Source organism: Neopelma chrysocephalum, unplaced genomic scaffold (genome assembly GCF_003984885.1).
Source record: "Neopelma chrysocephalum unplaced genomic scaffold, ASM398488v2 Primary Assembly neopelma1_42, whole genome shotgun sequence".
Lineage (NCBI taxonomy): Eukaryota > Metazoa > Chordata > Aves > Passeriformes > Pipridae > Neopelma > Neopelma chrysocephalum.
Window position 1 is genome coordinate 15,800,219 of NW_020897700.1, and position 25,251 is coordinate 15,825,469.

Below are 25,251 nucleotides of genomic sequence, written 5' to 3' on the forward strand. Positions count from 1 at the left end.
ATTAAATTCTTGCCCAGTAAGACTTAAGCATGTTTCTATGAATAAGGGTTTGTAATGAAACTCATGTCAGCTTGTATTTAAGTACCTCTCCGCAGTGTCAGCAAGCCCCTAATATTATTAGAACTGTGCTAGCATAAAAGAATAACAGTGAAAGTTTGGATTACATGTAAAAAGTGATTTAAACACATATATGGATTAAAAAAAAAAATCAGTTAATCCTGTTTTAATCATGAAGTCATTAGGATGAGCCAGTTTCATAAAACATTTTAACCTGAATGACTCTGAATACAAGGTTTTGCAAAAGCTTTCATAATTTAGTAGCTATGGCACAGCAGTCATGATGGAGATGAGCAGAAAGACCAAAAGCTTGTTTATTTTTAAAGCTCTGTAAGATGATCCAATAAAGAACTCCATCTCTTCCTAAAGCTTTAATAATACCTGTGTCAGGAAAATAAGATCACTGACCACCAGTAGTTGTTGACACTCAATAGCTCTATTACATAAAACACTTTTGGTAAAGAAAAACTTTCAAGAATAAGTGCAGTTACCTGAAACATATTAACAAAGAAAAAAGTGAGTTTATGGACAGAAGGTTTTAGGTCTTCATGAAGGCTAAGTAAAAAGTGGTGGTAAACTGAAATGTGGTGGAAATGTGGCAGTTTCGAGATTAATTTAAGTCTAGAAACAGCCAGTAGTGGAGGATATGGAAGATAAGGGAGCCAAAGACCATGACAAATATTTTAATTCTCTCAGAAACAGGCAGGATTGTAATCTGTCATCTCAGGATTCAATAATTAGCACCATACTTATCACATATTGAAGGCAGGAAGCCAAATCTGTTTGAATGGTTAAGCTTACAGGAGATTATTTGGGAATCATAATTCAGTAGCAGCTCAGAAAAATACAACTACATGAACAGCTTAAAAGAAAGCTCTACAGTTTTAATGAAGATTTGGCCTAACAGTCTGCCTAAAAAAAAAAATATGTGCTGTACCAGGATACTTTGTTGAGAGTTTTTGGCACATTAAATTTAAGTCACAGGAAACAGAAATTGACAGATTTCAGCTCTAAAGATGCTATCAATGATATTTTTAAACTTTAATGTAAAGTCAGAGCTATTTTCATTTTTTAAAAATCTATTGCAGCTATTGACAGGAAAATCAGTGCAATATTGCTCCATGTTTTTTTAGGGACAGTAAGAGAAACAAACTCATTCACTTCAAAAAAATTATCTCTAAAAAGAAAAAAACCCCAAAACCAAAAATAAGTAGCACTATTATCTTCAACAGTGTTGGTATTGTTTGACCTAACTGCATTCTTCTTTAGGAGCAGAGTTTAGCAATAAATCAGTGCAGAAGAAGAGTCACATATTCTATCTCTAGCACCTAACACGTCAGCAGCCACATACTGCAGAAAAGACTTTGGAAACTAAACCAAGATGAAGTGACTGTCTAGGTACTGTGAAGATGCAAGAGAAACCAGGGGGGAGAGGACAGAGGGACAACATACAAAGATGATGACCCACTAGCTTAAAATATACCTCTAGGAACTCAAAATTATATTCAATTAATAAATAATACAGTGATGATTTTTAATGCTGTCACAAGACAACTGTGGTCAGTAAATAGAGGCATATGCAAGTAAACAAAAGGCCTTTATCAGCAACCTTCAGAGATGCCAACATTAACCTCTGGTACAGCAGTAATAGTTTTATTAAGTTACTTGCATCTGCTAGAAGACTGTGACTGCTTCTAGCTAGAAAAATTGGTATCACGACCCATGCTGTCATCACCAAACTGCAGCATCTAGGACATCATAATCTATTTGAAAACCATCCAGCAATTGCTGTTAACTCAGAATAAACTCTTCCTAAGGAGCCCTGCATTTCAGTAGAATGCATGATTGGGGAGGTACTGGACCTATATTAATTATCTGTTGGTCTCTTGGTGACATGCAAGGTGTTAATCATGACCAAAAGGGTTGCAATTGCCTAGATCCAGCCTACCTAGCACTCACTCTTCTCAAGATATACTTTCATTTAAGCTGTTTCACTTTCCCTCATTATCAAAAAGTACTTAAAGAAGAGAGGGTAGATGCATACCTGTAAATGCATCAAGATCAAACTTATTCCCTTCCTGCCTGTTTTAGGTTTCTAAGTGAGACATTTTTTCCAGACATGTCTTTCACAGATTCTCTGAAGGAGAACAGCCAATTCCTACAGAAGCAATTTCAGCATTACCTTCTCTCAAAGCAGTTTTATATCTAAAATATATATAATGTTATATTTGAAACAGGACCTACTGTATTATAAGATTCAGCGAAAGCTTCACAGCATTCAGTTCAGTTGAATAAATATTTCTTTTATCTCTCCCACCCACTTACACAGCAGCAGGCACAGTTCCAGGACACAGAATGCACGTCTCTGTTCAAGTATTGAATTCAACTCCCTCTTCTTACAAAGCCCAATCACATATTTGTGAAGGACAGTCAGCATTTGATTCCAAAAAGGAAAAATCTACCCCAATTAAAACAGAAAATTTCCTATATTCATAAAGAAAATTGAATATAACCCTTTGAAAGGAAAGGGGCATGTTTTGATAAAATAGTAAGGGAAAAAAGAAGTTCTTTAGTGTTCAAAAGTATACTTTATTTGCAGGCCTTACAAACTCTTGAAAAATATGCCAAGTTAGGTATCAAAATGAAACTAGTTTCAAAAAACATGCTTTATGCTCTTTACACATCACTATGTTGCTAACTCACATAAAGACTATTAGTTCAGTCACCAGCTCATATACACACAATATTTGCTTTCAAGGATAAAGCTTGACAAGCATCACAATATTCCTAGGAGTATTTTGACTCTCAGCTCAGGTACAAAGATAGTATGGCTCTGAAGATTTTGTAAGTGCTCAAAGATTGTGGCAAATTCTAAGTAAAGAGGCTGGACTCAAAAGCTGGCTTGTACTTGGTCATTTTATATTTTGTTCAACCTAAGAGCACATAAAACTAGCTGCTGTTGTTCAGCTGATGTGCAATAGTAAGTTGTTAAACTGGTAATTCCATCGTGATCCTGAAAACCCTTTTTAATTAAACTCCTGTTTAATTAAACCTGTCCTTTAGTGGAAAGGGTACCAAAGGAAAGAATCTAAGATGATCATGAGACACAGGCACAAGGAAAAAAAACTCCTTTACCAAATCTGACATTCTGGTAATACAAATTTCAGAACAAACTGGTAGCCCCTAAACAGGTCATTTCACATGTCCAACCCACATAAAACTGCACATGGTGTATCATAGGCAGAGCACTTCTAAGTACAAACCAACAATTTATTCTGAATATTTTTATTTGAGTTTATCCAAGTGCTCAACAAAAGAACAAATAAGGAATGTTAAATGCTGCATAGAATTTTATTTTTGCCTTGAAATTAGTATCTAGTAGGACTTCATCTTACTGATCATACACAGTTTTACCACATTTTGTTGGAACTAATATCTATCCTTGGTGGTTTGTTGGGTTTTTTGTCCTCCTCAACACATGCAAGCCTGGATTATTCATTATTTTGCATTCTATTCTGTGTAATGGTCTCTTCAAAAGATATTCTACATCTCTCTTTCAAACATTTTTAAAATTACTTGTACACATCTTTCTCCTCCTCCCATGCCCTCCCACCTCTAAATCGGGTGTAATTTTTTAAGATTTTCAGTAGGTCATTCCTTTCTGTTATTGGTGAGTTTTAAAATATAATTGCACGATTCTCCAAAATGAAAATAATTTCTTAAAAATTTTATTAAAATTAATTTTAACATGTGGTTGTACTCTGGAAACAGACTTGCAAATTGGCAGCTCTGGGGTGAAACTGAATTCTTGCCCAATAAACTTACTGAAAGACATTCTACTACTATTAATAACCAGATAATGACTTCCACTGGTTGTGGTTTTGGTTCACTAGAAGTATTATGCTAATAAGCTTAAATACTTACAACAACAAATCACTTAAATTGGCATTTACCAAAATAAGAAGGTACAACAATTTCCTTCTCCCACTGTATGATGACCACTGCCATGTTCTCATTCTTACTCTTTCTATCAGCATAAATAGAAAGTGACTGCTAGAATAAATGTTATGTTACTGGAAAAGCAAACTCACTCAATGACATATTTTTTACTCACAAGATAATAATTGCACTCTAGTCTGCATTAACAAGGCTTCAATGGACCAATTTTGGCCATGGCATGTTAAAATGTAGATACAGGTGAAATTGAAAGAGTCTTGAAGAGAAAGAAGAATGGTAAAAGATTTAGAAACCATTGCTTCCAAAGAAAAGTCTACGATGTTTAGCCGAAAGAAAAAAAATTAAATGACATTAATAAAAACAGTATTTCAATACATAAGATTGTTACAGCAAAACTAGCAACAAGTTGCTTCAAAAGACAACAGAAGGAAGTACCACAAATTTGTCTACTACAGACTGAAATGATTTAAGTCAGATACTACCTTATGAACTGTAAAAACTATTAAAGCAACTGGAACTAACCACATAAGGATTGTTATCAAGTTTCCACTATTAGATTAAATATGTTCTGCCAAGTCTGGATACATTCAGTCACTGTACATTCAGTCACTGTTTCACTTTACAGAGTTCAGTAGCAGTTATCTTTTATGTTATTCCTTGTAACCTCACAATCCTTCTTCCTTTGTGCTACTTTAACATACCCTCAGTCCAACCTGGTCATGTCACAAACATAACTTAGAAGTTGACCATCTTAAAAAGGACACATCTGTTTTCAAAAGCTGTGGGACTTCTCTGGGTTTTGGTGTGAAGAACCTGTTCATTTTCAACCTAGAGGATTTTTCAGGATTCAACAACCCTGCAAAGTTGTTCAACCAGTAGACTCTAGAGGTGATGAGGAGCAGCAGGAATAGTCAAAGCCCGTATTACCAAACATAGTACTGTAGAATGACTACTTTAGTAAATAGCTAGGACAACATGAGGATCTTCTTTTTTGAGGATTTCTTGGGGAAATCAGTTGCTTTTTCGGACCTTTCTTTGACAGCACCTCAAATCAAATGTGCTGTCAACTCTTACATGCCCACATCCCATGATACCATACAAATAGAAATGTGTTTGTTGTACTTTTTATGGCAATTTGCATGAACAGTAAGAGTTACAAAGAAAAATAGATACATACTGTGTGTTCATAATATGCTTATTACTATGCTAGCATCGTTCCTGAATAATTTCAGAAAATGAACACAAAAAATGATACATCTTTAAAAAGACCCTGTTCTGGCCTTTGGACTTTGTGTTGGTTGTATCTAACAAAATTCTTTAAAGGGAAAATATGCTAGGACAGAGTTATGTAAAAATAGCATTTTTTTGTGATTTTCTCTTCTGCTCTCATGCACTCATCTTTCCAAAAGCAAGACAGCAGTAGGTCCAAAGTGAAGCTATGTGCAATGTTTTCCCCAGGCAGCAGGGAAACGTCTACTCCCAACATAGATGTATGTTCCCACACTTCAATACACTAACCCAAAATATTGGGTGAACTCAACCACTGGCAGGGCCATGTTATAAAACAGATTCTTGAAGCAATCCAAGTTAAAGATAACTGAACAAACAAACAAACAAAACAAAAACAACAAAACAAAAAAACCCCCACAACAACAAAAAACCACACAGCATGAGAGTGGAAGTCCTGAGTGCTGTGTTGCTGGATGATTTTTTTAGTTCAGTGAACTGTTTTATAAAGCAGTCCAGCAAATAGTTGTATCAGCACAATTAAAGGAACAGGGAACTGTAACAGGGGATCAGAAAGGAACTCAATCAATTTTAACCCATGTTTATTCAAATCACATTCGACTCACCCTGTATCAGGCTGCCCTCTAAACCCCATAACAAATCCACAGCCCACAAACAACTGCAGGGATTTCTCCTCTGATATATTTGTGCTCAGTAGAGGTCCTAGGTATACAGCTGACTAAATACAGGCTGAAAGGCCTGTGTGGGAGAGTTACTCACGCATGAGCTTCTTATAGTAACTAACTCTCTCCCACACTGTGCACTGCATGTAGTTAATACCTATATGGATATCAAAAAAATTTGATGTGCAAGAGAGTTGATTTGCCTTTTGAAAACATTAACTTTGATGCCCCCTTCTTAAAATACAAAGAATGAGATATTGCATTAAGTTTGACATTTAATTTCATTCCTGGGAAAAAAAAGAAACAAAAAGGAAGAGCAGAGAGTTAAGAATGCAGAAGAACGTGACATAGTATGTAAATACAGCAGAAGCACTGGTATAGCATTATACAAAGTGGGTGCCATTAGAGATGAATTATAAAATAACTCATTCTAAATGAGAACATTCTAAATTTGAAGAACAAATACTAAAGGAATGTACACATCCATATACCAGCTGTCTTACTGTTGGGGGCTGGGGGGAACTATTGAACCAAGAACTGAAGACAAGAACAAATGTTTTTTTGTATCTAACTAATGAAGTGAACACAGCCAGTGATGAGGGCCTCCCGTGTCGATAGTTTATGCGCTACATTTTCTCCTCAATCATTGATTTCACCTGTCTTTTCTATTCCCCCACCTGCCCAAAAACATGCACAAGTGAGAACAGGCTAGTAGGGAGAAGAAGTGAACAGCTCTTACTCAGAAGCTCCAAAGGCACGGTAAGGAAGCAGTCTCCTGTCCACATCTAGATCAAGTAACATCCTCATGAAAGAGGCTCATAGGTAACCTGCCCCTTGAGATTATAAATGTATTCATTTATAATTAGTTTTCATAAATATACAATGTAGTTATTTTAATACCAAGGATTAAAATTCTACATTGGAATTATGAATTTTACATTACTTAGACATGAAGCGTACACACCCTCTTCAAACATTGTATCACATATTAGGAATTAGTTCAATACCAAATCTTACTATGTATAACCTCAAGAGACAGAATAAGACAGTTGAAATCCCATGAAGGGTATCAGAATAAGAATCATAACTAGCTAACTAGAAGCTGAAGTTCCAGTTTAGCACATTAGTCCAAATATAAAAAAAATTTGAGACAATATTACATGGCATCTCAGGTTTTCATGGTTCTGCATTCCTACAAGACAAATTCTTGACCACCAGTAAAATTTCACAATACCTTCTAGATAATAGACAGGAAACTGAAAGCTTAATTAATCTTAAGAGCATGCAACGCAGCTATGGAAAGAACTCGGTATTAACTAAGGCCTGACAATCTGCACTATGTTTCTAAGTTTCCAGAAATTCACAGTAACAATTTTCCCATCTTGGCTTTCAAACTTAAGGAAAAGGTCTTGCATTAGTATGTTTGTTTTTATTCACAGTGTTTATTTCTGCTGTACAAATAAATACTACAAATATAGTAATAGTAAGGCAAAAAGGATGAAAGTGACAAAGTAAGAATAGCTTTACAGCCATTATCAGTCATATTATAAGTATATTCACTATCAACAGTAAAATGTAACTATATTGCAATAAATCAAAATCCAACTTAAAAGCCTGACTGTCTTCTCAGTTCTCAAAGTCACCACAAACTTTTAACATTACTCACAGGGCCATATTATTTATATTAACATCCTCAACATCATCAGATATATCTTCAGACAGATAACCTGAAGCCATGAAAATTAAAGCCATATCAGACTCAGGACCTTTAAACACAGGTATTTCTGGCCTTTAACGACTCCTGTACGAGGAAGAAACGTAACACTGGCTTTTCCTCCCCATAAACAGAAGAGTTAGCATTGCCGAGGATAATGGTGCTTCCTAGGAAGCACCTACAGCCAAAATACAGTAGGCTGCCTGTTATGTTATGTTATGGATCAAATATACAAGATTAAGGCCATTAAGCTCTGTCAGTAAGACAGAATATTCTATTTTAAGGATAAAAAGCCAGCATGATCAAGCAACAAGAGGTCTATTAGCGAATATCTGACAGCTCTGGATTTTGCCCAAAGTCTTCCACGGCGATACAGAGATTTGTGCAATCACCAAATTGGTTAAGACACAACATAATTTCAGTCAGTTTTTTCATTATGTACATTCACCATCAGATCAGAAGTAAACAATTCCTTAAGAAGCAGGTGACAAGAAATTAATCATTAAATTAAATGACTTATGGTATGACCTAAAAAAACGGAGGGTCTACTAGTAGGATATTTTGTTTCAAGTCAATATTTCTCATTTCTAGCTCTTCAATCAAGCATAGCTAAAACTAGCAGTGTCCCCATTGGATTCAGCAGCCAATAAAAACCTATTAATTTCAGCCTAATGCCCAGTAAAAGCAATTAATTTCAGAATACACAATTGCAACGGAATTTTTCTATGCCAAATACAGTAACATGGGTTTGCACTCTGCAAAAGCAGCAAAATAACTGCTAATAACCAGTAACTTGGCATTGGGAAAGAACAGAAAGAAGAGCATAGGAGCAAGGAGAAAAACATGAGAATTAAATATATCACCTGTTATGCAACTAGTTTTAAACTTGCTAAACATATATACCAAATCTCAAGACAGCTCAAGGAAAATCTACTCTGTCCATCTTCAGGGTTTGTGGTTAGAAAACACCAAGGACAGGAGGCTATGTTTTTTAGGCTTGTGTTTGTTTTATTCTAATTGAAGCTTCAGCTTAAGGTACAGCCAATTGGAAAAACTGATTAGCTCTGTGGGATGGGCAGAACTATCATGCTATATATTGGTTGACTTAATTAAAAAAAAAAAGGCAGTTGCTAAAAATTTCTGCACAGTTGGCTACTGGCAAGTTACAGAGACCGAGCAGGAGAAAGTACTTTATTCTGCAGGATAACAGAGCAAAAAACCAACCAAACAAACCAAAAAACCAAACAGAACAGCTTAATTGGAGAACATGGTTTCACATTTAGGAACAAATCTATTTTGTTTATGTAAATTGCACTTAAGTATCAGAGAGGGGGTGGTACAGAGGTGGCTGACAGCATTAATTTTAGGCAGAGTAAACCATCTATTTTATTGTATTACATAAGGTTTGGCTGCAAAGCCCATTAAAGTCAACGGACTCTTCATTTAGTTGAATAGTCTTTGAATTTGACCCAGAATTTAAACAGCATGACTACTTGCTTTGTAAGCACAAGGTCTGAAAAAAATCCAGTTTGCAGATGAGATTTCCTATGTCAGAGTTGAACCACACTGACAAAATAAATGACTCTGCACATTACATCTCTTTTCTTGCAGAAAACATTCTCACTCTTACCTGCACATTTTCTTCTGTAACTTGAATTTCAGCAGTGTAAATATAATCAATAAGCATCCTTAGAGTCCAGCCATCGACTTCCTTTATTCGAACTTTTTTTGCTCGGCTTTCACTCATCTCACCTACAAAAAACAATTTACTGGTCAAGTAATTTAGATAGAAATACAGCACAGATGCAGAAGTTTAATAGCAGCAGACATTTTGTGTATGATCAGTTGTAATAGTAGAACAACTTTAATAATAATAATAATAATAATAATTCAATTTCTTTCCTTCCTTCCTGCAACAAGAAAGGAAGACTTTGTTGTTACCATCATGTGAATGCTATCTGGGTTGATACTTTTACTGCAGGTGACCTATTTTCTCCAAAGTACAGTATCAGGAAAATATTGTTATCAGCCCTAAATAAGACTCTTCAAATGCATACAGAAACATTTTGCTGGCAAAGCAAGCTGGTAAAATACTCTAGTTTTATTAACTTCTTAATTGAAGGAGAACACCAAACACAGTTTGGAGTAATTTTATTTAAATAAGAAAAATTATGTTCCCCCAGAAGAATTAACATAACACATTTCTTTGCTTGTCTACTTATTATTCTCTTAGCAATTTCACATCTTTTACAGATATGATTTAACAGCTAAAACTCAAGCTAAGATAAAGTGGTAAGCAAGCAAAAACTTGTTGGATCTCATTTTGTGGAGGCTGACATGTTGGACATATGCCACAACTGATCTTCATAGAAAGACCTGCAAAATAGTTTCCACCTTCCAAAAGATGATGTTTCTCAAAATGTAACATTTTCTTTTTGTCTGAAGTAATTGTCCAAAGATTATAACCTTCTTCATGATTTCCAACCACACATTTGGTCATCTCAGACCTTTAAACCATTCTGCACTGACTTGCACCGAGAAGCAAAACATGAATTACACCAGTTATGCTGGAAGACAGATAAACTTGGACTTTGGAAAAGTATATCCCAGTCTCTAAATACATTAGTTTATTATTCTTCTATGTTGGATATTATTTCTTTCCCTTAGGAATAGGCATCTAGAGATAAGGGTATTGATGATGTAATAGATTTAATGTATACAACAACAAAAGCAGACAGGATGGGGAAGTGAACAAGAACATGCTAATCATTGCTGATATTTTCTTATGAAGTACATACACATTTTCATTGTTACCCTTTGGTCTCTAGGGTTGGTATCAAGCAATGCATTTTATCCAGTGCTTTCAGCAAAGGGGTCATCACTGAGAAATCTGTTACCATTATTCATGCCTTTTTTTTGAGCTGAGGGGTTTGTAAATCAACCCTTTAAGTGGCAGAAAGTTCAGAAGACCATCTACGGCAACACATTAATGGCAACATAGGTTGCTAGCATTCTAGAAAACACTGACGAAGGCCCACGTCAAAACCAGCAAAATCCAGCCTCAACAGAAATTTCTCTTTTCACCTGCTCTTCTGAAACATTTCCCTACACCTTAGCAGATTCCCTGATGGGCCCCGTATTCCAAGTTTCTACTTCTAGTTTGACACAGATTAAACCTCTTGATCTTCAGAGCATGTATGCTGCAAGTTATTTATTATGCAAGCTTCTGTGGAGGTGGTCCTTTGGGAAAATTGTGTGTGTGGGAGAGCAGATTTTGATATTCTGCAAGCACATTAGGTTTGTTTTCAGATTTTGTGTCAAGTCTTTTAGAGTCATGGATAGGCACCTTCTCTGTTTAACAACGGAGCTCAGAATATTTTAAAAAACCCCACAAAAAACAACAACGAAAAAATCCACACACAAGCAAACAAACAAAAAAAACCCCAACAGGTAAGATAAATTCAAAAATACTTGCTCCTAACTTTCATGCTAAACAGACATGCAGTCTTACTACAATGCTAGATCAAGCCATACTTTTTTTGATAGATCATATGCACTCACTAGGCAGTCTCACTCTGGAATTCAACCTGCTGAAGAACTCAGTCCATGAATAGAAAGTTGCACCACCATATCTCCACAGATTTCTTAGTGACAGGAAAGCATATCGTGAACAGAAATGAAAGCACTGAGCTAATCCAACCACCCAAGAAGGAGCAGCAAAGCACCAGTTGAGTTGAAGATACTAAAGGGGCTAACTAAAAAACTTATATGGTTCCTCACAAAGTAATGCAAGGCAGGGTTTTGGGTAGGGCTTTTTTGTTTGTTTGTTTTGTTAAACAAGAATTTTATAAATGGAGAATGGAAGCTAAGAGAGTGGGTAATTCCCTAAGGATAACTGTCGCTGAGGAAGAGAAAATTAAACTCAGGTCACTCTTATCCCAAGTCAGGCCCTACCACCATTGAAGAATCCCTTCTCTGATGTTTTATAATCCATTCCTCTAAACATTTAAGTATACTTAAACCATATTTCTAAATAATTCCATTGTATAAGAAGAAAGAAATATTTCCAGTAACATACTCCCAGCTGTTTAATCTTTCTTCCCCCTACCTCTCCATAGTATAATTGGTTTTGTAACTTTGAAAGGCAATGTAGTAACTTTTTCATTCTTTCTGGATATTCATTAGGGCTACCACTGCAAGTGCAAATGGAGGGGGGGGGAACAACAAAAAAACCAAGCAGGGAGTTTGAACCCAGTTAATGCCACATCCCGTGCTCCACCAAAGTAATGACTCCGAGAAAGATGGAAGCAACCTGCAAACATATGTCTAAATATAAGCTTCTAATTTCTACTCAAGAAGTAACCCTAAAGCATAAGAGTGCAACTTTTTTTACTGTCTTTTATTCTGCATGGAAGAAGATACTTTTCCATTTGGTTGTGGCTGGTTAAGGGATCAAACTTGCTAATTTGAACTTGCTGGATAAGAATAAAAATCCACCTGAGAAGTGTGAATTGCAGGGTCCATGAAGACAATTATAATGAATTTCAGGATTTTTTGTGTGGGCAATGGCTGAAATGCACCAATATCACAGCTGGGCCTTTCTGTAAGCAACTTATAGGCACAGTATAAAATCCGTTGATAAATCTTGAAGCCACAGCTGAATTTTATTTAAACTCCGGTTTGGTTCACCATCTACACAAACACTGCCACAAACATATGTATTAAACACTTCACACTCATTACTCAGGTAAGCATTCCCACCTCCCACACCACTGGGGGTCAAAGACCACCTACACTTAAAAACATAAAACAAGCAAAAAATGTTAAAAGGGATTGAAGCAAGGAAAGGGAAGATTTCAGCAATTCTGTCTCGAGAGCAGCCACAAATACTGCTGCACTGGCACTCTGAATAGGTAATAAACTTTTTCACAGAAAGGGCAGTGAGGGCATGCATGTGTCTTAATCACAGAAAGGATAATAAAAAGCTATACTCAGAGAAAAGAGTATTTTCAATGTGATAGTCAACAACAGTTAATCTTCAATATAGAACTAATATAAGAAGCTTGCATTTCTCTGTTACTAAGGTGATAAAAAGGAACTGTAGAAGCATCTGTTTTCTTTCTAACTTTAAGAACAGTAGTAAAAATTAAGAAAGAATGTATCAGTCTCTACCACAAATGCAAATGTGAAGAACTACTAGCGGAACAGATATTTAATTTTACATGCAACTTTAAAGCATTGCTGTAGAAGCGATTCCACTTCTAGCTTTGGTTATGTCAAAATATTTGCATATAAGATCAAGAATAATCAACTGCTTCCCCAGAACACAACAGTATCTGAAATGTCATCAATCTTCCAGTCATATACAAATAAAGTTATTAAAATGCCATCTGCTTGCATACAGGCAGGCCAAGAGTCACATTTCTGCCTCCTGAGCTGGCTGTCAGAAGCAATGCATTACATTTAATTTCAGACAGTCAACTACAAAGCTGGCATGAGATTTGAGGAGGAACAGACAAAACCTCAGAAGTTAATTTTAATATGCATTTAGTAGCATTCTCACTTTGACACCGAATTTCATATTATTTCAATGTGATTTATAACCATTACGGAATTAAAGCCACAGCACAGGATTTAAGCTGGAGGCTCCTGTGAACGTGAACCTATCTTAGCCTTGCAAGCCCTCAGCATCCCTGCTGTAGCAGTAAAGCCGTAACATGGCCAGCATGGAGCGAGCAGAGGCAGAATCAAGCATGCACAGTAAAGTTGTAGCAATGATGCAGAGTACATGTGTCGTGGAGAATTACCCTAAAAATACTGAAACATGCACTCCAGCTATAGGCTGCCAAAACCACAGAAAGCTTTCATATCTACTAACAGCCTAGGGCACTCAGGGTCTGAAGAACGTAGCAGCAGTAGTTGTTAAAGGACATAATTTACTCCAACATTCACATGAAAGTTATTTTAACCTTCTTTTGGACAAGTGAGATTACTAGAGCCTTAAAGGGTATAACAACTCTACTATTCCTTGCTTACTTAACATCTAATTTTTTTTAAATTAAGGAGACTTTTTAAAGCATTCGTCATGCTAACAAAGAATAAGTTGCCAGTATGTCCTTAGACTGAAAAATTCATTAAGAATCCCAAATGTTCCTGCTGGCTTATCTAAAAAATAAAATAGATCCTAAAAAGCAAAAGTCATGTAATTTTCTGCTTTATACAGTTGGATTGGATTAGAACAAGTAAGTAAGTATTGAAACATTTGGTACCTGTAAACATGGCATGGAAGTAGGGGCTGCAGGCGGCTAACACAACTCTATGCGCTGCAATTTCCATGTCTTCAGCTACTATCGTCACATCACACAGCAAGTTTTGACTATTTAGAAATATCAGAGAAGGTAATTTCACATAAGTGAACTACAACAGAAGAGTATATAATATCACATACAATTTCTTTTCCCATGCCCTCAAAAGAGGCAGACAATGTTGATGAAGCATTGTTTGTAAATGTGTTACACAACCACATGGCTATTCTCAATCAGATTACAGATGATGCTTGGGTACACAGAACTTTTAAAAAAAAAAATTCAAACAACTGAATTGTGATTCCTTGCACAGAAGTCTTCTGGATTGAATAACCATAATTTGTACCAGTCCAGTTTAGAAACCTTCTCTCTGGAAGGCTGGACCTCTTTGAATAACTATGATAGAAAAAAAGAATTTAATAAACAAAAACACTAAAAAGAACAATGAGGTAAGAAACAAGACCTTATAGACAACAAATAATCCAAAGTTCAATTGTGATGCCTGTGTCACATTACATTGGAAGTTCATGCCTACTTAATTGTTCAAAATCACTACTCAATCTTCTCTGAATTTACTGTTTTCCAAGCATTTTTCATACCCAGCTCATGCACAAAAAGCAATTATTTTTTCTACTATGAGCAGTTCAGAATTTATTATGGTTAACTTCGTATCTTGCCTGACTTTGTGTCTTCATTTGCATTCTTGTCCTTTGTAACTGTAATACATACTTCCTCTCCATTGCAATAAAGTAACATCTTATTTATAATCATTCCTAACACTGGTGTTTGCAATGCAGTTTACAGCTATTGGCTACACCTCTTCCAGTTAAACCTACAACATCACATCCTCTTTGTATTCCAATTTTTTAGACTGAAAGAGGAGAGAGGGGAAGAAAAAAAAGAAAGAAAACACATCAACACCAAAAGGCTGCAATTTCCCAGCATCTAAATAGCCATAGTCACAATTGCCTTTTATTTCCTGCTCATGCTACCACCGTCCCTGTGGAAGCAGTATACAATCCCCAAAACTTAGAGCCACTGCAACAGACAGAAGAGGGAAGAGTATGATTTAACAGAACATATTCCTTAAGGATGGAGCTAGAGCTGTATATCAATCCAGTGATCTCTATTCTCAGTACTTTCAAAAAGATACATTTTTACCTTTCCTGAATATATATTACAATTAGAGTGCAGACTTTTAGAGAGTTTGCAACTACCACACTGAGTTGTAGCAAGGACAGGTGAGCAGTTGCATTTTCTTCAGACAGAGCTAAAGCTGTCAGCCAAACTGTTCAGATATTCACTAAGTCCAAAGAAAACTGTGATCTCTCAGCCTCTGCAATCATCCTATTTCTATAAGCCCAGACTCAAGTAAGGTGGCTTTGTGGGGGTCACACACCAAAAATTTTGGTGGCCATCACTAACCTTTGGTGTCATATTACAATCCTGGCAAAACATTATCTTTCCTCTTTCAGCTCTTAACACCTACAGCAACTATCTAAATCTCATAAGTTTACCCTGCAATACCGTTATTATCAAAAAAGTTGTACAATATAAGTAACGACCATACCTAGATGAAACGCTCAGTTCAGAGGATCCTGAAAACAACCATTACATTTATTATAAAAAAAATTGAAACAGAAAGCTGCACATAAAAGCGCATCAGATACTCAGCATTATCTGCACTTATCCTGACAACAGGAACAAAAGGTTCTATACTTAGTAGCACAGAAATACCAAAGTTAACAATAAAGTCAGAAGCAAGAGAATTACATCAATGCAAAACTCAGGCTAACTAATTACACTGTGCATATATAGACATAGTAACTCAGAGGTAGTTCAGATACATCTCTAGTCTGGAACTGCATTAGATGAATGAATATACTCTGCATCACTACAAAGCTGGGAAGCTAAATAAACTACTAAAGAAATGAGCTTATAAACTTAATCATGTACTCTGCTGTAAGCAACTCATGAAACTCAGAAGCCTCATTTCATGAGGGCACATCAATTTATTGTTCTGAAGTGATATTGCACTAATTTGCTTGTATAGAGTGAATGAAAGAACAGAACTGTGGGGAATACACCATTCACGGTAAAGAAAATGATAAATGGGGGGCAAGAAAGCACACATTTAAGAAGAATAACTGCTTACCAGCTTACGGGCTATTCTTCATTGGTTCATATAGAGAAAGTTCATTACCCACATCTTCAAAAGGTTTTGGTAAAGTCTTGTTTGTAAGAATGAGGATTTTAACAAATGTAGGTAAGGTCAAATTCCATTGTGATAAAAGTAAATTATAATGAAGTGAAAAGATAAACATCAGAGAGTAATTTCTTAGTATGTCAAGAACTAATTAACTATCCTAATGATCTCTCTGAGGTGATGGTGAACAATGAAATGACAAAAACTACAAAGGACAAAATTACTCAAATTTGTCACAAAGGCACAGAAAAACTTACTTATGACCTACTAGAGCCAGCCACCTTGACAGCAGCCAAAAACTTAATATAAACATATAGACTTAAGCATTCAAAACCAAACTTAAGCAAATTATTTTCTCACAACTTATCCAATTCCTGCAGAGTATACCTGTGGCAAATACCTGTTTGTGCTACGTTAATAAAAAGAACTGAGATAGAAACCACCTTAAAAATGTATTCAAAATTAAAAATATCATTTACTTGATTCATAACAGATCTTCATTTTGAGTAATGAAGTCTGAAACATTTCTAAAATATTTCAGTTTATTATTTCAAAGAATGCAAATAGGAATGTTTATAATCTTATCTAATTACCACTTACGTTAAAAGCTGTACTCAGCTTAAATTATAAACGTTGCTGCATCAACTACTTTATTAAATAAGAACTAGTTAACGTTTGCATAGCATTGCTCCTGTTCCAACTTCATTTATACATGTAAGACAAAATTGCTCAAATTGCTTCTACAAGCAATTTGAATTTAAGTAACCATGGAAACTAAAGTATGTTCTGAAAATAATCCATGGCCTTCAACAATGCACTCTGCTGGAAGACCACATATCTTTTACTTGCAACACAACAAAACGCAGGTAAGGTTTCTGACTTCTGAAACTATTGTTAAGATTCACTCTGGAAAACTTTTGGCATTTAAACTCCTGCTCATCCTTAGGGAATCATTGCTACTGGCTCTAGCCAGGCTCTATAATGTTCCTTGAGACACTGAATCTGGTTACTGGGATACTTGAAAAAGTAAAGGGCATATGTAGGTGAAGCAACAAGTGTCAGTCTATCCAGCACACAGTATTAAGGATTTCCCTATAAGGAACAGTGAAGATCAAAGGCAGATACATACTTTAAATGTGCTGTGTTTCTTTCAGGTGAAGCCTCTCCAATTTTTAATCTTATATAGGAAATAACAAAGAACTACGAGATTTTCACAGCCTCTAGTATTGTCTCTGCTAAAGAAGCATTTTAGTTTTTTAATTTTTCCATTCCTGCTGTTAGTTACAAAGCTGAATTACTGTAAGTGATAGTTGTGGGTCCTGATTTCCAGAGCTCTACCTACCAGCTGTCACAGTTTTCAACATCATTTTACCTACTCATAGGTAGAATATAAATCAATATGGATGTTATGAACAGCATCAGCACTAGCCTCCCAGTTTTGCTGAAAATGATGGTAGTATCACTCAAAGTCTTACAAAACTTTATTGAGAAAAGTTACTTTCAACATTTGATTTGGGAGTTCATCAATTTCTCCCAGAGGGCAAGCAAAAGATAACTAAGAAAGAAAATGTACTGTCAGTTGGTTTATATTTGTTAAGACTGTGACCTATGTCTCCAGACTAGAAAATTTTAACATTTTTCCAGTTTGCAGCCTACCATAAAAATCAACAAGAGGCACAAAAAGAGCCTTAGGCTCAACTAAGGAGTCACTTTTGATCTATGCAGGATCAACTACACACAAGACAAGACCAGTAGCTGTAACTCCTTAAATACAAGCCCTAAGTATTTTTTAAGTCTCGCAAAACTAGTTTTGATTAACTTATGAGGGGCAAAAACATAATGCACACATTATAGCTATCATCAGACAACTATCATTCAGCTATCACTTCATTGTATATTTAATCCTTCTCTTAATTAGATCAGCTACGCATCTGAAATTGCATGTTCTTATTAAACAAACTATTATTATCAACTTAATAAATGCAAATGAAAGTAAAAATGCATTATGGACTCCAGGCAGATGTATACAGTGAAGTAATACCTTCTTAATTCATTCATAATTTTAAAAGCTTTCTTCATGTGCCATGGATTTACTGTAACAGGACAGTGAATTTCGGTGTTATCATCTTTCAGATCCAAAGGCTTCTGATGGCAAAGTTTGGTACAACTGGAAAGAAAGAGGAAAAAAAAAGAATTAATACTTCTGTCTAATCTCCAGTTCTGTCACCTCTTATTTTCTCCACCTTCATCTTGGGGAGAAGATTTCCACTTGAAACATATTCTTTACTCCAAGCAATTTTGGTTTCCCTATTACCAGCAGCGCGGAGGAGAAGGTAGAATTGCCATGGAAGCAATAAGTTGGTGACCAACACTAGTGAGGTTGACAAGAGGCACTCAGGGCTAATAACAACCTCCACTACAGAAAACATGAAGATGTTTTCTGGTTTTGTGAATATTATTTTATTTCGTGGAAAAATATTCTAGAATATTTCCAATGAGCCCTGAAGTAAGGGGAGCAGCAGAGTTTGGGGAATTTTTAGCTTGGTGGCCGTACAGATCAATGGTAGAATGCAGCATCCATCACCCTTGTCTCTTCATGCCTTCACTGCCTGTCAGAAAAGAGCTTCTCTCTGACCTTCCACCAGGACCTCAACTACTGGTTCACACTCTCAGTTCACCTCTGACAGGAAGACCAAATGACGACTACTGTAGTTGTCCAGGCTTTCCCTAGCAGCAGCATGAGACACAGGTGACTGAGAAAAATTGGGTTGTTTTGTAGAATCACTCAGTGTTTTGAAAAGCATAAGTGATCAATCTCTTAATTTTTCTTACTCTCAAAACCCATTCAAAATAGCAAGAGAAGAACTAAGCAGTGTGAAAAAATCATTACCTCTAGCTACAATTAATTCCTTCCATAAGAAATACTCAAGTTCTATAGACACTAGCTTCTATAGAAAAATTGTTATACACATTCCTCAGTCACTAGGACTATCCAAACAGCAAGTAGGTTTTTCAAGCCAAACCAAACCGATGAGTTTCCTGTTTAAAATCACAATGTTATTCTTACAAGGCAAACTGTGTTGTCATAGCACTTAGAAAATGCTTAGCACCAGCGATGTTTTCTTCTACAGTATTGTAACTGTATTCCTGAACCTCTGAGCTGGAAATAAGCAAAGTCACTGAAGTCACTTGGTGGGGCTACCTGGTACATCAAAGATGTCATTTCAAAAGAAAATTCAACTTTGCTAGCTTTAGGTAAGCACAGTCAAAGTGAACATATTCAATGACTCACATAATTGCAGCCTCTCTTCTACCATACCTCAAACTTTTACTTGGGTATGTCTAAAGAAGCTTAAAAGAAAAATCCAATGATAATTTAAGAATTTAACCTAAAACTCTATATTCTGTTCACTACAGCAGTGCAAAGCCAAGCTATTTTTATTTTTCATTATTCCAAAACTAGCTACAAAATTTCGGAGCTAAACAACACAAAATTGCATCAAACAACAAAGAAATGGAAAAAGTCTCCATAAAACACTAGCTAACAAAATAACATCCATCCACAGAACTCAAACTACTACCAACTTGCTACAGTGTACCATGAAACTGACATGAATTAAGAGTTTCACACTCAATTTTGAAAATGATAGAATTAATTACTGAAAGTGGACAAGTAATGGACAGGAATTTTGCATCAATCACAAAAAAAAAATCATGTTACATGCTATTCAGCACATACATATGCTGCTGCACAGAGTTAAAAAAGAAAAAGACATCCTATCTAGCAAACTCCTTTAGACTGAATATTACTTCTCTACATTATGCAACATATGTAGTGTTCAGCATTCAAAAATATTATAGAGAGAAATCAGTGACTGCAGAAAATGTTCAAAACACCAAAGACCTATGAGGAAGGCACCCAGCTTTTAATTATACCACTGACTTATCAATTCCAAGACAGAACACTTCTATGGCATCTTTTTACAATCCAAAGCAATGCATTAGATACTGATGTCTACCTATCTGCATACATATACAGGCTATATACACATCGAACACAGCATGCAAGGAAAAAAAACAGTAATCACAGTTGCCCACAAAGAGCTGTCAGGCAACTTGGATTAGATAGAGGAGTTCTCATGAAGCGTAAATTAATTTGCTGAAGTTTCATTTGTTTGCCACAAAGGACAACTTTGTTTTAAGGTAATGAAGCCTACAAAACCATCAGTCATATGCTTTCTGTTTTGAGAACTACCAGTCTGCTTGAAGTTACTGGAGTATCTCTTACCATTTCACGAGTTGGGTCAAAGCTGTCTGCAACTGGTTTCCTTCGGTTTTTTTCAAGAACCTGACCCGCAGCGTGCCCGAAAACTACCTCCCGAAGGCACGGGATGAAGCTGCACTGAACAGGAACGTGCGAAAGGCGATGAGCCCAGCTTAGATGCAGCTGGAAATACGTGCATTGCCTGGGCACTGCCACTAAAAAAGATGCTTAACTAAATAACCAGAAAACCGAGAGTGCGGTGAGCACGACTGCTGAGTCAAACAGGGAATAATTTGGGACCGCAGATGGAGGAAGCAGAAGGAGTGAGGGGGAGGAGGGAAAAAAAAAAAAGTCCGCCTGTCCCTACAGGCTGGAAGGCACCCGGCGGGCGGCGGGGCGGGGGTGCGGGCAGCACTGCCCGCCCGCGGGGAGCCCAGTGCCCGCTCCCCCCGGAGGATGCCCCCGGCGCGGGCACCGCCGCGGCACAACGGGGCAGCTCAGAGCACGGGCGGCCGCGCTGCCCGGGGAGCCCCGGCCCGCCGGGCACCGGCTCCGCGACCAGGTCGCCGACACGACACCCCGCCGGCGCTGCCCCGCGGCTGGTTCCGAGTCCCCTCCCGCCCGGGAGCGCCGCTCCCGCGGGGCCCAGGCGGCTCGGCGAGGCTGCGGAGCCGCGGCGGCTCTGCTCCTGCTCCTGCTCCTGCTCCGCGGCTGGGCCTGCCCCGCGCCCCCGGCCCGCGGACCGCACAGCTCTCCGCTCTGCTCCGCACCGCCGTCCCGGCGGGCGCCGGCAGCCTCCCCGCCCGCCCCGCCGCCGCCGCCGCCGCCGCACTCACACGGGCGGCAGCAGCATCTCCATCGCGGCTCCGCTCGGGCTTCCTCCGTGCAACGCGGGCGCGGCGTGCTGCCGCCAGCACCATGCCAGCTGCGCTGCCCCGCCACGGGAGCGGGGAGCGGTGCCCGGTGCCGGCTGCGCCCGCCCGGCCGAGCCACCGCCACCGGAGCCGCCGCTTCCGGGGGCCCGCCCGCGGGAGGGCGCGGCGGGGACGGGCCGCTCCGCGCAGGCGCGGCGGGGGGGCTTGGCGCGGCCCGGGCGGGCGCTGGTCCGGCGGTGGTGGGGAGGCCGCGATATCCACGGTGGGCAGGTGCCCTACGCCAGAGCCTCCCGCCCGGGCACGCGAGGGGCTTTAGGAAGAGGAGGATGAGGCGCCGCTGCCCTTTGTGGGAAGAAGCGTAGCCTTCGAGGGGGTGAGCCCGAGTCCCGCGCCCGAGTGCGTGTTTCCCGCCTCCCAGGAGAGCGGTGGTTCCTGGCAGGGCGGGAGAGCGAGCTGCCCTGCCCAGGGGCACGTCCCGTAGAGCGCCCGGGTCAGGGTCCGTCAGCATCAGGGCAGATGGATGGCTGGTGGCGCTCGCGTGGGGACACAGAGGTGCTCTAGCCCAGGGGAAAACAAAAATAGGTGGTCTCAGGTCTCCTCAGTGAGAAGACCCACCAGCATGAGGGGCATCCCCAGCTTCTTCCTAGGCCGGCCGAGGAGCTGGCCTGGCACCAGCTCATGCAGGTGGTTGCAGCTAAAGCAGAGCCGAAGCGAAGAACAAAAGTACATCGGGGCGGAGGAGCTGCATAGGCTCCAGTTCGCTGTGACCTGTTGGATCTCATCTTCTTTTATTTGATCCAGTCCAGTTGAAACACTGCCACTCAAAACAGCTGCCCTTCTGGCTTTTCCAAACGTTGCTGATGATGATGATTAAGTACTTGACTTGTGTTTTAATGTCTGCTAAAGTGGCTTCTGTGATGCAAAATGGCCAAAGGTAATATGAAGGGATCTATTTCAAACGTGGTTTTGTAAGCAACACTAATTAAAATCATCATCATGGCTAGGCTTCGCGAACGAAGATTTGGGAAGGGCTCTACCCATTTTTCATGCAAGCGCGTTGGTGGCTAAAAAGGCCAATACGAGAAAGGCAAGTCCGGTTGCAAAAGACACAGCAGAAAGACTCCTTAGATGGTATATTCTGCAAGGTTCGATTCTTTCTGCGTTGTCTTTTCTCCTCAAGAGTGATCCTGCGTGCCTTCTCAAAAGCATCAGCAGCGTTATAAATGGTCTGTCTCCAGGCCTCCCGATTAGAGGCCAGAGTGGACCAGTTATGGTGATCAATATGCCCGAGGCTGAGTTGTTGCTTCAGGGAGTCCTTGTATCTTTTCTTTGGAGCTCCTCTCTTGCGGCAGCCAGTGGCAAGTTCACCATAGAGCAGGATCTTAGGGAGGCGGTGGTCCTTCATCCTAGAGATGTGCCCTGCCCAACGCAGTTGCATTCTCAGGAGCATGGCCTCAATACTTGTGATTGCTGCCTGTTCGAGAACAGATGTATTGGTCACATAGTCTGACCAATGGATGTTAAGGATTGTACGGAGGCAGCGTTGATGGAAGCGTTCTAGGAGACGCAGGTGGTGGCGGTAGATGACCCATGATTCGGAGCCATATAAAAGAGTAGACAGCACTATGGCTCTGTAAACACTGATCTTGGTGCTTTTCTTCAAGTGTTTATTACGCCAAACTCGTTTATGGAGTTTTCCAAAAGCACTGTATGCCTTCGCTAACCTATTGTCTATCTCCCCATCAATCTTACCATCTGAGGAGATGAGGCTGCCTAGGTAATTAAACTGTTGGACTGAATTGAGTTCTGACTGGCCGATGGTGATGTGGGGACGGTGGGGGACTTCCTGAGGTGCAGGCTGATGGAGAACTTCTGTCTTCTTTAAGCTGACTTCCAGCCCAAAGAGCTCAGCAGCCTCTGCAAAGCAGGATGTTAAACGCTGCAGAGCTGCTTCTGTGTGGGCAACAAGGGCGGCGTCATCAGCATAGAGTAGCTCCCGGACAAGATGGTTTAGGGTCTTAGTATGGGCCTTCAGTCGCCTTAGGTTGAATAGGCTTCCATCAGTACGATATCGAATGTAGATACCGTCCTGATCATCGAGGTCTGCCGAGGCCCTTTGAAGCATCATACTGAAAAAGACTGTGAATAGGGTAGGAGCGAGAACGCAGCCTTGTTTCACACCATTCTTTATTAGAAAGGGCTCAGAAAGTGTGTTGCCATATCTGACTTGGCCGTGCTGATCCTCATGAAGTGAGATGATCATTTTAAGGAACTTGGGGGGACAACCTAAACGTTCCAAAATCTGCCAAAGACCTTTTCTGCTCACAGTATCGAAAGCCTTGGTGAGGTCGACAAAGGTTACATAGAGACCTTTGTTCTGTTCCCTACACTTCTCTTGCAGTTGTCTGAGAACAAATATCATGTCTGTGGTGCTCCTGTTGGCTCTGAAGCCACACTGACTTTCAGGTAGAATTTCTTCTGCTATAGCGGGTATTAGTCTGTTCAGGAGTATTCTTGCCAAGATTTTGCCAGCAATGGAGAGCAGAGTAATACCACGGTAATTTGAACAGTCTGATTTAGTACCTTTCTTCTTATACAAGGTGATGATGACTGCATCACGAAGGTCTGAAGGTAGTTCGCCTAGTTCCCAACAGCGCACCACAAGCTCATGAAATTTAGCATGGAGTGCAAGGCCCCCATGTTTCCAGACTTCAGGTGGAATTCCATCAACCCCAGCTGCCTTGCCGATTTTCACCTGCTGTATGGCCTTGAGGGTTTCTCCTAGAGTGGGGGCAGTATCCAATTCGTATTTCACTGGTTGTTGTGTGATGGACTGAATTGCTGAGTCTTGTACTACACGGTTGGTACTGAAAAGAGTCTGAAAGTGTTCAGACCATCTATTCAGAATGGAGGTTTGATCTGTCAGAAGCGTTTGACCATCTGCACTGAGTAGTGGGCTTTGGACTTGGTACATAGGCCCATATGCTGTTTTGAGGGCCTCATAGAATCCTTTGTGATCCCCTGTATCTGCACATAGTTGAGTTTTTGCAGCTAGATCGGTCCACCATTTGTTCTGGATGTCACGGAGTTTCTGTTGGAGCTTGCTGCAAGCAAGACGAAAGGCTGTTTTTCTAGCGTGACAGGAAGGCAGTGCAAGATGTGCTTGGTGGGCGGTTCTCTTCTTCCTCAACAATTCCTGGATTTCTTGATTATTTTCATCAAACCAGTCCTTGTTCTTCTTGAGGGAGAACCCTAAGGATTCTTCAGAGGATTGCAGGATGCTACTTTTAATATGCTGCCAAATTGTTTCGGGAGAGGAAACTGCAGAATCTGTGGAATGGTTATCAAGCTTAGTTTGAAGGTTTGCCTGGAATCTTTCTCTTACTGTGGCTGATTGGAGATCGTTAACTTGGAGTCTTCTCCTTGGGATACTGCCCCTCTTGGGTTTGAATTTGAGGTAAAGGTTGAGTTTACAGCGCACAAGCCGATGGTCTGTTTGACATTCTGCGCTGGGCATCACGCGGGTATGGAGGACATCGCGGACATCTCTCTGTCGCACCAAGACATAATCAATGAGGTGCCAGTGCTTAGACCTGGGGTGCATCCAGGTTGTCTTCAGACTATTTTTCTGCTGAAAGATAGTATTGGTGATGGTGAACTGTTGCTCCGCACAGAATTCTAGCAGAAGTCGACCATTATCGTTGCAGTTTCCAACACCATGCTTGCCTAATACTCCTTTCCAGGCTTCAAAATTCTTACCTACTCTGGCGTTGAAATCACCAAGGATAATGATCTTATCATCTGCGGGCACCTTTTGGGTAAGACAGCGCAGGTCAGTGTAAAATTTATCTTTTTCAGCAGGGTCAGCTTGGAGAGTTGGGGCATATATACTGAAGATGACAACGTGTTGCTTGTTGTTTAGTGGAAGGCGTAGGGAGATAATGCGGTCAGAGTGACCTGTCG

General features: G+C 39.4%; 1 protein-coding gene across 3 annotated transcripts in view; it reads right to left on the reverse strand.

The window, feature by feature from the left end:
* The window catches only part of KLHL2 (kelch like family member 2), a 57,454-nt gene extending 36,073 nt beyond the window's left edge, over positions 1 to 21,381 (reverse strand). The window contains exons 1-4 of one of the 3 annotated variants that reach the window (XM_027676774.1): positions 21,250 to 21,381; positions 18,191 to 18,316; positions 13,908 to 14,014; positions 9,269 to 9,390 (exon numbers count right to left, since the gene is read on the reverse strand). In XM_027676774.1, coding sequence (XP_027532575.1) covers positions 9,269 to 9,390; positions 13,908 to 14,014; positions 18,191 to 18,316; positions 21,250 to 21,272 — 378 coding nt within the window. In that variant the 5' untranslated portion in view covers positions 21,273 to 21,381. Of the gene's footprint in view, positions 1 to 9,268; positions 9,391 to 13,907; positions 14,015 to 18,190; positions 18,317 to 20,437; positions 20,597 to 21,249 lie in introns of those variants that run through there. The other 2 variants (XM_027676775.1, XM_027676776.1) reach the window with 2 other exon arrangements.
* Positions 21,382 to 25,251: the final 3,870 nt, after the last annotated feature.